The 17,796-nt window shown below is 37.5% G+C and overlaps 1 protein-coding gene across 3 annotated transcripts in view; it reads right to left on the bottom strand.

The window, feature by feature from the left end:
• FOCAD (focadhesin) overlaps positions 1-17,796 on the bottom strand; it is a 312,885-nt gene that overhangs the window by 36,710 nt on the left and 258,379 nt on the right. For all 3 annotated transcript variants that reach the window (XM_067744497.1, XM_067744498.1, XM_067744499.1), the window contains 6 exons: positions 15,867-15,986; positions 14,208-14,330; positions 7,709-7,786; positions 6,951-7,022; positions 5,540-5,642; positions 3,588-3,668 (listed from right to left, as the gene is read on the bottom strand). In XM_067744497.1, coding sequence (XP_067600598.1) covers positions 3,588-3,668; positions 5,540-5,642; positions 6,951-7,022; positions 7,709-7,786; positions 14,208-14,330; positions 15,867-15,986 — 577 coding nt within the window. The remainder of the gene's footprint in view (positions 1-3,587; positions 3,669-5,539; positions 5,643-6,950; positions 7,023-7,708; positions 7,787-14,207; positions 14,331-15,866; positions 15,987-17,796) is intronic.

Here is a 17,796-nt window from a genome sequence, read left to right as displayed (position 1 = left end):
ATGTTTACAACAAAAAAATAGAAATTAAATACTCCCCAAACATATCATATTAAAACCTGTCTAGAAAGTGATGCAAGGATTCTTTTCATGCTTCCTCAACCCTTCTTTTCAGGGGATGAGTGGTGATTATGTCCATTTACATGGAAACTTGTTAAATTTTTTAAAAAGACAATAATATACATTTTATGATTCAATATAATATAACACACACACATCTAGAGGACATACACTGGAATACCTACTGAGGCTATCTCTAGGTGGTGAGATTAAGAGGATTCTTTCTTTTTCTTCATACCATTTTTGGTATGAAGAAATGTATTCATTTCTAATAACTTTTTAAAAAGAATTGTATAGGTAAACTATTACCAAACTAAAATACTTAAAAATAACATACTTTTGGTAACCAACTCCATAATTTCATCAGAAAAATAGAAATAGCTTTCTCATATCATTTATTCTATATTCTGCTCTCTTGGCTAGACTCATCAACAATTATATCTCATGCTAGTAATCCAAAAATGATCAACTGAGAATCTACCTATTGATAGTATATGTACAAGCCCAACACTTATACACTCAAATCGCTGACCAATGAATCCATATCGAGAAGGAAATGCCATTCATACTGACTTTCTTACAAGGATTTAAATATACTTTCTGTGAATTAATACTTCTTATTGTAAACTTTAAAGCCTAATAGAAAAATTAAAGCTTAGAAAGTCACATTCCCCAGCAAGAGAATGATAAGAAAAATAATCCTAAATGATTAGGTAGAAATACCTAAATGTTATCACCAAAAATAAATGATTATTTTTATTAAGTACTTTTAATAAATTTTAAGTGTTTTGTTTAAAAAGTAGGTAAAATCTTGATGAAATCTGAATATGCCATGAGATTGAGAAAAAACAAAGATCAGAAATCAGGAAAAAGAATAAATGTACAGAAAAGAAGCAAAAATAAGAGTCAAAATTTAGAGGCCCTTAAGATAAAAAATAATTCCATGATAGGCGGAATTAGATTATAAGCAAATTTTAAGCATAGCACAGCCAAGAAATGTCCATAGAATAGATTATGATGATGACAAGGGTTAAGGAATATTATATCTGCTAGAAGGTAGGGCTATTAGGGAAGAAGAGAAAATGTTATAGGGTATAGCAAAAAAAACAGTTATATTCAAAACTATTAACTGCAGTCTTAAAATTGGAAGGAATTTTATCTGTTTGGCATGGTTTTAAAATGTAGGCCTGTATGAAGGAATAGATGCTATGAACATATGCTATGTTCTGTTGTATGAGTACTAAAGTGAGTATCTAGAATGAGAAAAGCCCTAAACATTTGAAGCAGATTAATATATTCACTATCTCAAATCTGATTGGCTAAAACTGAGATCATGACATCCAATCTCAACCTGGCATATGTGTGAATCAGGGATAACTCATCACATTTTTCTTCCTCTTGTGAGTTACTAAATGGCATACAGAGGCAACGAAGCCATGCTATCCCTAAAGTTTTCTCTCTTCTGCCTATGCCAAGCATGATTTTTATCCTCTCAAGCCATTTCTTCCTCTAAAGAGCTCACCAAAGTTGTCATCCTTCCTATCAGCAGCGCCACTGGGCTCTGATGAGTGACACCCAAACATTTAAACTCAAAAGCTGCTTCAGAAGGGAGTTATTAAAATTCAAATGAGCTGGGCATATTGAAGAAGAAAACACTTGTTTGCATGCACACCTCCACATTTGGCCATCCCATTTAGACCCATAGAGCAGGGTCTGGTTTTGTTTTTGTAAATGGGCTTCCGAGGCGGAGGTCAGCCTCCCACGGCCTCCACTCCTCTGGGGTCATCATTAGTAATGGGTAAGGCTGAATGGACTTTCCTCTGAATCTAGTCAGTAAACCTGACAAGAAGGCAGCCCTCTCCCACAACCTGAGAATGCCAAAAATGTGACTAGTAATATGGCATTTTAAAAATATTTCATTTATATGTCTTAAAATAGCTTTAATAGTAAGATTTTACATAATGTTTCTGATGTCAATTTCACCTGATTTTTCAGTTTTAGAACAGAATACTTCCTGTTGTACCATGACTGCATAATCATAAAAATATTACATTTAACAAAATTTTCCACAAGATTCACAGAAAATTCATTTCTGTTAAGAAATATGAATCTAGGGAGCCAAATGACATTTTAGTCACTAGAAAAGAAAAAGAGTATGTCTTTCATTTGGTCTTAAGAGTTTTATATTTCATGGAAATATCTCACGCTATCATCATTTAAAAATTTTATAAGATATCAGTGAGCAAACTAACAAAAAATAGAGCAAAAATATATGTTCCTAGAATTATTCTAGCCATGGAAATTTTAGATGTTCCTTTAGTAAGAATTCAATTTCCTCCTAATGGAGACATCTCTGTACTTTAAAAACACTTAATTTATGGCAATATAAACAATTAACTCCACATTATATATATATGACATGTTCATATATAAACATATCTTGTAAAACCATGACATAACCTTATACCAATTTTTACTGAGGATATGTAAAAGCAAATTATGCTAAGTCGCGACCTGAGGATAATATGCACAATTTCTAGAACTGCAGAAACTAAGGGAATTCATGTCCAACCTATGAAAGTAGTTTACAATCTGGAAGCTCCAGGGATTTCTGTACCCAGTGGAAACTTAGACAACGGACATGACTTTTAATGTCCCTTCCAATGGTGAGATTTTATCCTTCCATGACCTTCATTAATCAATGACTTCAGATGTCCCCAGATGTCTTCATTTTAATTGGTTTAAAAACTTTTTTTCCCCTAAAACTGGGATGGTCTTGTTGTAATACAGGCACTGATTTTGCCCAGACTGACACAGCCAACCCAACGAAGAATGAAACTAGCACACATCAGTGAAAGAATATTACATAAAACTGGTTCCTGAGCCATGACATGCTCATTTCAGATCCATTTTTTCCTCATAGCATGAAATGGTAGGTGTGTATCATTAAAGAGCATTTATTTGATAGTTTATGTGGCATTATTTTGACTCCAGTTATAAACAAAAGGCACTCAATCTCTGTCTTTAGGTTGTGTGTGGCAGCAAAAAAGAATCACAAAGGGACAACTGGTGCAGAGAAAAACAACAGAAACTAAAATTAAGAACTAGAGCCAGTGATTCCAACAACACAAAGTGATCACACAAGGTTCAGGGAGAAGACTTACCTCCAAGTTTGGTCCTGGAATACAAACAGCACCCATGTGTGTTTTCTCTTTTTAGGTCACACTCACTTGAAATTGACAAGAAAAGTAATGTGCGCTTATACTTTCGAAATGGCCAAAAGGAAGATTAAGATATTCACATGTCCCCCAAGATCACGTATGGTAGTTCCAACAGTACACACAGTGTGTATGTTTATGTACCACTTAGTGTAGTTGGTCTCCTAGTCATCTCTACTGCAAAGATGATCTGGCAGGAGAAATTATTCACCCCTTCAGATTTGTATTGTTTAATTCTACAGAAGCAAGCTGAGGGCACACAAACTTGACATGTAGACAGTATGACAGAGTTCAAGAAATGTGCTCACTTGCCTTTTTTTCCTCCTGTAATGAAGAAGCCAATGGATGCTCTAATAAAACTGCTTTCAGGCAAATAGCTATAGTCCGTAGGAACTGTGGAGACAGAAAATGATCAAATTAACCACTGAACCTGGCGGGACTAATGAAGGAAAGATAATGATCTCATGCTGCCATATCAACCTAGAGACAAAGCAGAAGTGTTTATGCCATTAATCTCAGAACAATACTCTGTGGTTGCAACTAATTCTATTAGGTTAAGTGACTGGCCTTGGAGTCATCACTTAGGCTATGCAAGCAAATCTAAAACGGTGGTAAATCTAGAGGAGGCTGAAAAACCACAGAGGACAAAAATTGTACTCAAGTGGTTTAAAAAAACCCTTTTCCACTTTGGCACATCAATGAGCTGCAATCCAGTGACTTCCTCTGTGTCAGCAAGGAGTCTACTGGGCTTCTAGGATGAGACCACCATTCTCTGGGCTATTTCAGGGCACCCTGAGTCAGATATATGAACTATGGAAATACATCAATCAGCATTAATATCAGCTAGTCTCTTACTTCATAAGGCAGGGACCTCTATGTGACCAACACGTGCAAATAACCAGATGTGCCTGCTGACCTGGAACAATGAAGGAGTGACATTTATGCTTGTTGAGTCCTGGGAGTTTCCCAGATTCTTTTCCTCCCAGTTCCACATAATTGTTTCATGAAATGTTTTTTACTGGGATAGATGGCTCAACTTTTCCAGACACACAATCATGTTGCTCCAAAGAACCTGGGTGTAAGATGATTCACTACGACCTGTCTTCAGTATATGTGGGCCAGACCGTGTACTCCACAGTATAACAATTAAAAGCCTATGTGAAAAAGCAAAAGCCCGACATACACATGCTATTTTACCAGGACCTTGTGAGAGCACTGCACTTCAAAACTAGCAATACCAAGGGTTTCTAATATGACTACTTTTTTTTTCCTTTTCCAGTTTTAATATGACAGCTTCTAGTTGTCTAAAGTTCATTATGTTGGGAATGCTGTGAAACCATGTCCTATTTCTATAGCTGAGGAGTGATTGAAAATGAGGGAGACAGTAATTATAGTAGCCCATGGTAATGCTGTCTGTAGACTACCTGTCAGGGGATATGTGAAACTAGGTTTTAATGAGGAATCTCTGGTACCTAAACCTCCCTGGCATGAGTCCAAGAGAGCCAGTGGTCAAAATTCTATAAAGAGCAAGGAGTAGCTATAGGTCCCAGTGCATTACAGTGATGCCTTCCCCGGGAGATCTCCAAGTACACACATAAGTTAAGCATGTGGGAACTGCAAATATTTTTATTGCTTTTATTAAAAAGCTGGAAATAGAAAAAGCCTTGTTACATTAAGACCTAGGATTTTAATTCCAAGGCCAAGGAGATATACATCTTTAAAAGTACTTACCCAATTATTTTCTCAAAACCAGGAGCCAGAAGAATTCCAGCCATATATGAAGAGTTTTTTAATGAAATATGAATATTATACAAACTATGATTACATCTAGTAAAATAAAAAGAACTCTGTTCCAAGCTTCAAGGGTCTGATTCCTAGTTTCTGAATTTCTCATTAAGCTTGTACCTAAGTCATGTAACCTTTCTGAGCCTCGGGTTCTCCATTTGTAAAATATGGGGTTAGACTCAATGTCTAAACCGATCTCCAAGGAAGGCAGAGAGAAAGAGTGAAAAGAGCATGGGCTTTGGCGGCCGACAGATCTTAGTTCAAACTGCATGTTTACCATTTACTGCTATGTGACCCTGGGCAAGTCAGGAGACCTCTCCACAGTCCATTTTCCTCTGATGTAAAAGAGGGACAGTAATATCCACCACCGATATTACTGTGCTTGGGTAGCTGTGAAAATTAACTCTCTTAACAAAGCACATTGCCCCATGTCAGCAATCCCTCCTTCCAGCTCCAGTGTTCTATGACTCCAGTCTTACCCGAGGTTCTACTTTGATTTGAGGACAGAGTAGACAGATGAAGATGTCCTAGAAGCCAGATTGCATTTGACTGAAGACCAATCACCCCAGACACACTGATGACCTATAAATGAAATGTAACAGTTCAATGATGGGGCAAGATCCAAATTCTATTCAATACAAGGCCACTCACAGGAGGTCACTAATCTTTTATGAGGTGGTGGCTTGGCTGGTAATGAGATATACAAGATGTACTATCAACTGTCTAGTATACTAAACGTGGGACATAGAGGTGATCAACAAGTGTTGCTGAATGAATGAATGAATGAATGAATCTATCAGTCATGATGGAACGTACCAGTGGTTGTCTCAGTTTTCACTGAGTCAGACTGGTCTAAAGGAATTTTCAAAAAATGAGAAAAGAAAATCCAAAAAGTAAAAAGAGGCGATAGTTGCTTAAAACTAAAGTACCTTTAAAAGTAGAAGGAGATACTATTTTGTTCTCTTCTTTGACTAATGCTCTATTACTGTTTTATCATTCATAATAAGATTTTTAAAATAATAGTTTTCATTTATAGATTTTTCCCCAAGTTACAGCAACTTATGTTTCAGTAGAATTTTTTTTGGAGAATATTCATATTCATACATGCAAAAGAGAGTTTCTTCTGTTCAGAAATTTGTTTGCTTTTAAAACCATGAATTCCTAAAACTTCTTTATGTGGTGAGTATTATAACCAGCTATATTTGCAAGAATGAAAACAAGTATGCTAAGTGAAAAGCCTAGGATACAAAGTTCTACATATGATAAGAATACAACTATGCAGAGAAAATAAGAATGCTTAAAAAGAAATATGACCAAATATTAGTAGCAGCTGCTTCAGGTTGGGAGGAACATCACTGATATTTTTTCAGCTTCTTTCATTCTGTAATTTTAAGTTTATTCAATGAACATCATGATTTTTTAAAAATAAAAATCTGAAAATATAAAATCATTTCTCAGCAGATGGACATGTTTATTCTTTAGACAAGGAGAATGCTGACCATAATTTACCTAAATACTTTTACCAGTGACATCTGAACTAGTGCCTCTTGACCATTCTGCTTAGATATATGCCCTGCCCTTTGACTGTCTTCCACTTTTCCTTGTCTGGAGGGCCTGACATTCTTTGCAAGGTCAGGTTTTAATTTTTAAGAGAAACCAGTGCCAACTTAACTCAAAAATGCCAGCTTTCTTTTTTTCCAGAGGTGGTGTGTGTTGATCAGCAAATTATGCAGGGCCGTAAGCCATGCTCCAATGACCCTTGAACTCACCATGAATAACCAGAGATTTTCCCATTGTCTAAGTAAAACAGTTTATATCATGAAAAAGAAAAAAGACCACAAAGGGGAATATCTGTTTTCCCACTCAACGGTCTGAAATTCCCCTTCTCACCTGAGTTAAAGTTCTAATGACTTCATTAAGTCTGCCTTGAAAATGAGAGGACTGGATGGCTTCTGACTTCAGCTGAAAGAAAAAGGAGAAATACCCATCCCGCATCCCCCCAGAAGTAAATAATGATATTCCCAGTGTATGAGTTACCATCATCTAAGCTGTGAAATAATTTATCATTATATCCTTATATTTCAAAAACAAAAGCTGTGAGCTCCTTGAAGGCAGTGCCCATGCTTTATGAAATCACTGATTTCCTAGCACCAGTTCAGTGTGGCATGTAGCAGTCACGTAATAAACCTTTACTGTATGAACAAAGGAACACCTTAGAATTACTTGTAAATTTACATATACATATGCTCACTACACAAAACATTTTAAAGTGAAAGCATAATTACATAGATATAAACTTAAACATCACAGATGCAAAATGGAGTTTCTTATGAATGGCTTTTTAAATTTCTTAGGATCCAATCACTTTTCTCATTCAGAGAATTTTGCAGAAAGTAGATAAGTTGACTAGGTTTAATTCCTACAAACCAAATAAAATAAGGAACATATCTCTATAGAAAGAATTCCTGACCAAGAGCAATTTTCCATATATAAAGGCATTAGAAAGCCCAGTGTAAACAATACCATGATCATATATTGTTCTTTCCTTAGCATACTGAGATATTGGGTATTCTTTTCTTGCTGTGACTATGTACACATTTAGGTTTTTTCTCCCACCCGACCCCGACCCCCCCCCTTTTTTTTTTTACCTGCATTACATCCCCTTCAGAGCCTACCAAGGCCACCATGCCATGAAGAGCTGCCAAACACAGCATTGTGGAGGTGCCCTGAAAACAAACATCAGAATATGTCAAGAGGGAAACAGTCCTTGGGTTGGAAGTGGATAAAAATTATATCAGGGCTTCCCTGGTGGCGCAGTGGTTGGGAGTCCACCTGCCGATGCAGGGGACGCGGGTTCGTGCCCTGGTCCGGGAGGATCCCACATGCCGCAGAGCGGCTGGGCCCGTGAGCCATGGCCGCTGGGCCGGCATGTCCGGAGCCTGTGCTCCGCAACGAGAGAGGCCACGACAGTGAGAGGCCCACATAACGCAAAAAAAAAAATTATATCAAAGAAAAACAACTGGCCAAAATGGTACTAAATTTGTAGGGTCAACACAACCTGTGTCACTGAACTGAGAACGGCCCCAGACTTGAATAAAGTAACACGTTAAAGTTGTTAGATTCTAGGTGGTTTCTTGTCGTTTTTTTATTTTTCAAAACTACAGTGTTGTTTTAAAATTAACACACTGACAAAACAGCCAGTTAAAAAACAAAACTATAATGGTTAACAGGATGTATCATTTATAAGGCATTAAAAATACATGTGTCTTGGGGGAGATTGGTTTAAGATGGCGGAGTAGAAGGACGTGCGCTCACTCCCTCTTGTGAGAACACCAAAATAATAACTAACTGCTGAACAATCATTGACAGGAAGATATTGGAACTCACCAAAAAAAGATACCCCACACCCAAAGACAAAGGAGAAGCTGCAATGAGATGGTAGGAGGGGTGCAATCACAATAAAATCAGATCCTGTAACTGCTCGGTGGGTGACTCACAAACTGGAGAACAATTATAACACAGCAGTCCACCCACTGGAGTGAAGTTTCTGAGCCCCACGTCAGGCTTCCCAACCTGGTCTGGCAACGGGAGGAGGAATTCCCAGAGAATCAGACTTTGAAGGCTAGTGGGATTTCATTGCAGGACTTCGACAGGACTGGGGGAAACAGAGACTCCACTCTTGGAGGGCACACACAAAGTAGTGTGCGCATCAGGACCCAGGGGAAGGAGCAGTGACCCCATAGGAGACTGAACCAGACCTAACAGCTAGTGTTGGAGAGTCTCCTGCAGAGGCAGGGGGTGGCTGTGGCTCACAATGGGGACAAGGACACTGGCAGCAGAAGTTTTGGGAAGTACTCCTTGGCGTGAGCCCTTTCAGAGTCCACCATTAGCCCCACCAAAGAGCCTGTAGCCTCCAGCGCTGGGTAACCTCAGGCCAAACAACCAACAGGGAGGGAACTCAGCCCCACCCAACAGCAGACAATCGGATTAAAGTTTTACTGAGCTCTGCCACCAGAGCAACACCCAGTTCTACCCACCACCAGTCCCTCCCATCAGGAAGCTTGCACAAGCCTCTTAGAAAGCCTCATCCACCAGAGGGCAGACAGTAGAAGCAAGAAGAACTACAATCCTGCAACCTGTGGAACGAAAACCACATTCACAGAATGATAGACAAAATAAAAAGGCAGAGGACTATGTACCAGATGAAGGAACAAGATAAAACCCCAGAAAAACAACTAAATGAAGGGGAGAACGGTAACCTTCCAGAAAAAGAATTCAGAATAATGATAGTGAAGATGATCCAGGACCTCGGAAAAAGAATGGAGGTAAAAATCGAGAACATGCAAGAAATGTTTAACAAAGACCTAGGAGAATTAAAGAACAAACACCTAGAAGAATTAAAGAACAAGCCAACAGAGATGAACAATACAATAACTGAAATTAAAACTACACTAGAAGGAATCAATAGCAAAATAACTGAGGCAGAAGAACGGATAAGTGACCTGGAAGATAGATTGCTGGAATTCACTGCTGCAGAACAGAAGAAAGAAGAAAGAATGAAAAAATGAAGAAAACCTAAGAGACGTCTGGGCCAACATTAAATGCACCAACATTCGCATTACAGGGGTCCCAGAAGGAGAAGAGAGAGAGAAAGAACCCGAGAAAATATCTGAAGAGATTATAGTCAAAAACTTCCCTAACATGGGAAAGGAAATAGACACCCAAGTCCAGAAAGCACAGAGAATCCCAGGCAGGATAAACCCAAGGAGAAACATGCTGAGACACATAGTAATCAAATGGACAAAAATTAAAGAAAAAGAAAAATTATTAAAAGTGACAAGGGAAAAATGACAAATAACATACAAGGGAACCCCCATGAGGTAAACAGCTGATTTCTCAGCAGAAACTCTACAAGCCAGAAGGGAGTGGCATGATATATTTAAAGTGATGAAAGGGAAGAAACTACAACCAAGATTAATATACCCAGCAAGGATCTCATTCAGATTCGACAGAGAAATCAAAAGCCTTACAGACAAACAAAAGCTAAGAGAATTCAGCACCACCAAACCAGCTCTACAACAAATGCTAAAGGAACTTCTCTAACTTCTCTAAGCAGTGTTTCTTGGGAAACACAAGAGAAAAAAGGACCTACAAGGACAGACCCTAAACAATTAAGAAAATGGTAAATACATATCGACAATTACCTTAAATGTGAATGGATTAAATGCTCCAACCAAAATACACAGACTTGCTGAATGGACACAAAAGCACAACCCGTATATATACTGTCTACAAGAGACCCACTTCAGACCTAGGGACACATACAGACTGAAAGTGAGGGGATGGAAAAAGATATTCCATGCAAATGGAAATCAAAAGAGAGCTGGGGTGGCAATACTTATATCAGATAAAATAGACTTTAAAATAAAGACTGTTGCAAGAGACAAGGAAGGACACTACATACTGATCAAGGGATCGATCCAAGAAAAAGATATAACAATTATAAATATATATGCACCCAACATAGGACCACCTCAAAAGATAAGGCAAATGCTAACAGCCATAAAAGGAGAAATTGACAGTAACAGAATAATAGAGGGGGACTTTAACACCTCACTTACACCAATGGACAGATCACCCAGACAGAAAATTAATAAGGAAACACAAGCTTTAAATGTCACAATAGACCAGATAGATTTAAGCGATATTTATAGGACATTCCATCTACATGGAATGGAATGTAATCTGTACATTCCAGATTACACTTTCTTCTCAAGTGCACACAGAACATTCTCCAGGGGAGATCACATCTTGGGTCACAAATCAAGCCTCAGTAAATTTAAGAAAATAGAAATCATATCAAGCATCTTTTCCAACCAAAACGCTGAGATTAGAAACAAATTACAGGGAAAAAAACATAAAACACACAAACACATGGAGGCTAAACAATACATTACAAAATAACCAAGAGATCATTGGAGAAATCAAAGAGGAAATCAAAAATACCTAGAGACAAATAACAACGAAAACATGACAATCCAAAACCTATGGGATGCAGCAAAAGCAGTTCTAAGAGGGAAGTTTATAGCTATACAATCCTACCTCAAGAGACAAGAAACATCTCAAACAAACAGTCTAAACTTACACTTAAAGGAACTAGAGAAAGAGGAACAAACAAAACCCAAAGTTAGCAGAGGAAAGAAATCATGAAGATTAGATCAGAAATAACTGAAAAACAAATGAAGGAAACAATAGCAAAGATCAATAAAACTAAAAGTCGGTTATTTGAGAAGATAAAAAAAATTGATAAACCTTTAGCCAGACCCATCAAGAAAAAGATGGAGAGGACTCAAATCAATAAAATCAGAAATGAAAAAGGAGAAGTTACAATGGACACTGCAGAAATACCAAGCACCATAAGAGACTACTACAAGCAACTCTATGCCAATAAAATGGACAACCTGGAAGAAATGGACAAATTCTAAGAAAGGTATAACCTTCCAAGACTGAACCAGGAAGAAATAGAAAATATGAACAGACCAATCACAAGGAATGAAATTGAAACTGTGATTAAAAATCTTCCAACAAACGAAAGTCCAGGACCAGATGACTTCACAGGTGAATTCTATCAAATATTTAGAGAAGAGCTAACACCCATCCTTCTCAAACGCTTCCAAAAAATTGCAGAGGAAGGAACACTACTAAACTCATTCTACGAGGCCACCATTACCCTGTTACCAAAACCAGGCAAAGATACTACAAAAAAAGAAAATTACAGACCAATATCACTGATGAATATAGATGCAAAAATCCTCAACAAAGTATTAGCAAACAGAATCCAGCAGCACATGAAAAGGATCATACATCATGATCAAGTGGGATTTATCCCAAGGATGAAAGGATTCTTCAATATAGGCAAATCAATGTGATACACCATATTAACAAATGGAAGAATAAAAACCATATATTTTTATGTTTTTCAAGTCCTAGCCACGGCAATCAGGGAAGAAAAAGAAATAAAAGGAATACAAATTGGAAAAGAAGAAGTAAAACTGTCACTCTTTTCAGATGTCACAATACTATACACAGATAATCCTAAAGATGCCACCAAAAAACTAGAGCTAATCAATGAATTTGGTAAAGTTGCAGGATACAAAATTAATACACAGAAATCTCTTGCATTCCTATACACTAACAATGAAAGATCAGAAAGAGAAATTAAGGAAACAATCCCATTCACCACTGCAACAAAAGGAATAAAATACCTAGGAATAAACCTACCTAAGGAGGTAAAAGACCTGTACTCAGAAAACTATAAGACACTGATGAAAGAAATCAAAGATGACACAAACAGATGGAGAGCTATACCATGTTCTTGGATTGGAAGAATCAATATTGTGAAAATGACTATATTACCCAAAGCAATCTACAGATTCAGTGCAATCCCTATCAAATTACCAACGGCATTTTTTACAGAACTAACTAGAACAAAAAATCTTAAAATTTGTATGGAGACACAGAAGACCCCGAATAGCCAAAGCAATCTTGAGGGGAAAAAACGGAGCTGGAGGAATCAGACTCCGTGTCTTCAGACTATACTACAAAGCTACAATAATCAAGACAATATGGCACTGGCACAAAAACAGAAATATAGATCAATGGAACAGGATAGAAAGACCAGATATAAACTCACACACCTATGGTCAACTAATCTATGACAAAGGAGGCAAGGATATACAACGGAGAAAAGACAGTCTCTTCAGTAAGTGGTGCTGGCAAAACTGGACAGGTACATGTAAAAGAATGAAATTAGAACATTCCCTAACACCATACATAGAAATAAACTCAAAATGGATTAAGGACCTACATGTAAGACCGGACACTATAAACCTCTCAGAGGAAAACATAGGAAGAACACTCTTTGACATAAATCACAGCAAGATCTTTTTTGACCCACCTCCTAGAGTAATGGAAATAAAAACAAAAATAAGCAAATGGGACCTAATGAAACTTAAAAGCTTTTGTCCAGCAAAGGAATCTATAAATAAGACGAAAAGACAACCCTCAGAATGGGAGAAAATATTTGCAAACGAATCAACATACAAAATATTACTCTCCTAAATATATAAACAGCTCATGCTGCTCAATATTAAAAAAACAAACAACCCAATCAAAAAATGGGCAGAAGACCTAAATGGACATTTCTCCAAAGAAGATATACAGATTGCCAAGAAGCACATGGAAAGCTGCTCAACATCTCTCATTATTAGAGAAATGCAAATCAAAACTACAATGAGGTATCACCTCACACCAGTTAGAATGGGCATCATCAGAAAATCTATAAACAACAAATGCTGGCAACGGTGTGGAGAAAAGGGAACCCTCTTGCACTGTTGGTGGGAATGTAAATTGATACGGCCACTATGGAGAACAATATGGAGGTTCCTTAAAAAACTAAAAGAATTACCATATGACCCAGCAATTCCACTGCCGGGCATATACCCAGGGAAAACCATAATTCAAAAAGACACATGCACCCCAATGTTCACTGCAGCACTATTTACAATAGCCAGGTCATGGAAGCAACCTAAATGCCCATCGACAGACGAATAGATAAAGAAGATGTGGTACAGATATACAATGGAATATTACTGAACCATGAAATGGAACAAAATTGGGTTATTTGTAGTGACGTGGATGGACCTAGAGACTGTCAAACAGAGTGAAATAAGTCAGAAAGAGAAAAACAAATATTGTATATTAATGCATATATGCAGAATATAGAAAAATGGTACAGATGAACTAGTTTGCAGGGCAGAAATAGAGACACACATGTAGAGGACAAATGTATGGACACCAAGGGGGGAAGCAGGTGGTAGTGGTGGAGGTGGGATGAATTGGGAGATTGTGATGGACATGTATACACTAATATGTATAAAATAGATAACTAATAAGAACCTGCTGTATAAAAAAATAATAATAAAATTAAATTAAAAAGGAAAAAAATGTACATGTGTCTCTTTCATTTGAAATTGCCTATTCTTTTATGGTTAAGCTATATATCTTGGCAGCACCTATAAATGGTCCAATAAAGTAGCTCTTTTTCCTTTATAAAACTATAAAATAACATGCAGGAGGTCCTTCTACCTCTGTTAGGACAATTCTGATCCAGGCAGGGAGCAGTTTGTTGCCCAAGTCTTCAGCTTTTCCATGTCCACACACAGACAAACCATGAACTATGTTTCCTAACGCCAGGGCAAAACCTGAAGTCTGTTAAAAATAAATTAAAAGAAGAGGTGAGAAAAAAAGAAGAATGGCACAGATCAGGAATGTTCATATACAGCAAAACAAGCACATTTAAGGGCTCCCTTTCCTATAGACACATTCTGTTTCCATCTGAAAATCAGAGATTTGCAGATTTTTTAAATCTATACCAGTCTGCAACAGAAACTGCAGTCTAATTGTATGGAATTTGGCTTCAGTAAGTCGTTTATTTTAGGAAAAGAATACTGCACTACTGATTGACTTGGGTCAAACAATCCAAATTCTAAGAAGGAGGTTAGGGTGAAAACACCAAGGTAAATCACCCAAGCCCAGTCAACCCCCAAACAAGAGGAGAAAATATTCTATAATGAGCACAGCATATGCAAACTTCTATATTTTGGTGTTTGCAAAATCTATTCTTTTTTTTCTAATTTTACATTAATTTAATTTAATTTTTTATTGAAGTATAGTTGATTCTCAATGCAAAATCTATTCTGACTGTAAGTGAGCAGGCATACAACCATAAAATAATAACAATACAAAACAGCACAGGCTTAAAACCTGGACTGAATCCTGCAGTAACCCACTATGGCCAATATTAAGACTTTGGAGAAATCTAAAAAACAAAGAACTGAGCAAACAAAATACACACAGGGAAATTCTAGAGCCTGTGTGATCAGAGGGAACATTTTTGTTTCAATTTTTAAAAATTATGGTAAAATACACATAACATAAAATTTACCATCTTAACCATTTTTAAGTGTACAGTTCAGTGGTATGAAGTACATTCATAATGCTGTGCAACCATCACTCCCATCCATCTTTAGAACTCTTTTCATCTTGCAAAACTGAAATTCTGTACCCATTAAACAATAATTCCCCATTCCCCCTCCCTCAGCCCCTGGCAACCACCATTCCACTTTCTGTCTCTATGCTTTTGACTGCTCTAAATACCTCATATAAACAGAATCATACAGTGTTTGTCTTTTTGTGATGGGCCTATTTCACTTAGCATAACGTCCTAGGGGTTATCCATGTCATAGTGTATGTCAGAATTTTCTTCCTTTTGAAGGTTGACTAATATTTCAGAGGGAATATTTTAAGGGTATTTCATTTAAATTGCAGGAATCTAAATTTTCTTATATATTTAGTCATGAGCAGAGTTTCTCTGCCTTGAACTTGCTGAGGCTTTACTCTATCAGATTACTCTATGTATTCCTATCGTTACGAATTTTTGTTTCTAGCCTTACATAACTCTTATATTCCCTAGCCACGTGTTTTAAAATTTTATAAATACAGAGCAATAGCTGGAGAGCCAGTAAAGACTTTTGTACTCAGACCAAAAAAGAAAAAATGTCTATAGGGGATAAAGAGAGAAAAAGATGTCTGTGGATACTGGCTATAGCTGTGGACAAGACAAGAGTTAGAAGTTCCTCAGGTCCGGGCGCAAACCATACCACATTATAGTCTAATTCAGAGTAAATTAGAATTAAGACTTAGCAGCAGCCTGAGACCCACTGAGAAATAACCAGAAATTCCAACCTGCTGGTTGTTCTCCACCAACAGTCGAAGCTTATTCATAATATCTTCAGCCTCTACAGCCTCAATAATTCCGGCACTGAATGCAGATGTACATACACAGCTGAGGGTATAGGCAAGGACCTGAGAAGAAAAGACAAGAGAAACACGTGTTTTCATGAGGGGAAATAAAAGAACACGGTTTAGTTGACACGAATATTTTGTCAAACTTATCCCTGGCATAAGGTTTGGATTCGAGTATACCCACTATAGACGGGGCATTGTTTTGCTGCCTAACTTATATTTCATAACAATATTATGAGATGGGGGTCATTATGGCTACTTTCTGGATAAAATCTTCGAGGCTCAATTACACATAGCTAGCAAGTGACAGAGGCGAGATTCAAACCTGGGTCTTTAGACGCTAAATCAAAAAGTTCCCTCAACAGTAGAAGTAGATTTTCATCACCAGTGGATACTACTAATGGCCATGTGCTCTGATCCAAGGCCAAACTGGAGAGGAAATTCAAAAGCAGTGAAACGCTGCTACATGAAGATTCCCTAGTAGAAGTAGTGGAGCATGACGGACGAGAAAGGTGGGTTTTAGAGTCGGATAAATTGTGTAAAATAGGGATAATACTACTCACTTCAGAGCACGAGTGTGATTTTAATAAGCAAATGAATAAATAAATAGATGAATAAATGAACAAATTATAAATTTTTTTTAAATGTTGGGAGTAGAAACAATACTTGAGTGTATATCCCAAATTGACCACTGACTGGCTAAGTAACTTTAAGCAAGTCACTCCAACTATTTGAGCTTCCATTTTGTCGAAATCAAGGTTATTCATCCCTCCCTGCTACCTTGCATTTTCATGATGAATCCCTTCCTCACAAAGATGCTGTTAAGACAAAGTAGAAATGTTCAACTCCTCACACTGATTGATAACAGCATGAAAAAAAGAGGCAGTTTCTAAGGTAGAAATTGGATAATAAAAATCAGAGGGGAGGAACAACCGAAATTGCTTGCTCGAGGCCTTCTAAATCAAACCATCAAGGCAGACAGATGCATCAATTATAAAAACCTTGCTTTCATTTATTAATCAAATTGCTCCGTGGTTGTAACATTTTCTCCTTCGGCTTAAAAAAAAAAGTACTTTCCAACTGTGCTCTGCACTGCTTTAAAAATGGAAATGTGGTGCATGTCTTAGAACAAAACTGCAACCCTCTGTGCCCCAAAGAAATTCACTGATTCAACAAGTCCTATTGCTGAAAGCAGAGGAGCTGAGCAGGGAAACACAGCAGCCATTATGTGCTCATCAATAGCTCGTGGGCAGGCCGGGGGAAAATAGGATCTGCTCTAATGAGACGGAGAATCTAGTGAGGCCAAGAGGTCGGCCCAGGCTCCTCCCAGAGAGAAGAGCCCTGCAGCGGCGCGGCTTCACCTGGGCTCACAGACACACAGGCCTCAGATGTCCTGCTCGACCCAGTCAACACACAGACCAGAGCCCAGGATCCCAATTCTGCATATTTTTACACCATCACAGAAAAATCTTTTCATTAAGTGTGGTGAAGGGAATTTCCTCAATAATTTTTCATGCTTAACTGACATTAAAAAAAATCAAATGCCTTTTCGATCCTCAGTTTCTTAAGCTTATTCCTGGCCATTTCTTAAAGTTATACTTGGATGGAGGCTAATTCTAAAAAATCTCCATTTAACCTTCCTCCAGAAATTGCAGCTCTTCTTAGAAACTGCCTTCTAGTGATACTGAGTCAGGTTTTTGTATTCACTAAAGGCTCTTATATGCCACACGTAAGTCTAACTTGATTTAAATAGCTGCACTATTTGAAAACCTTATGATCTAATGTAGGTTGTTCGCCACTCAGATTTTCTCCTTAGCCCAGCTGAAATTGAGGAAGGATTTAATTTCAGAGTTACCAAAACAGGAGAAGT

This window comes from Pseudorca crassidens, chromosome 7 (genome assembly GCF_039906515.1).
Source record: "Pseudorca crassidens isolate mPseCra1 chromosome 7, mPseCra1.hap1, whole genome shotgun sequence".
Lineage (NCBI taxonomy): Eukaryota > Metazoa > Chordata > Mammalia > Artiodactyla > Delphinidae > Pseudorca > Pseudorca crassidens.
This window is presented reverse-complemented; position numbering and strand designations above follow the sequence as displayed.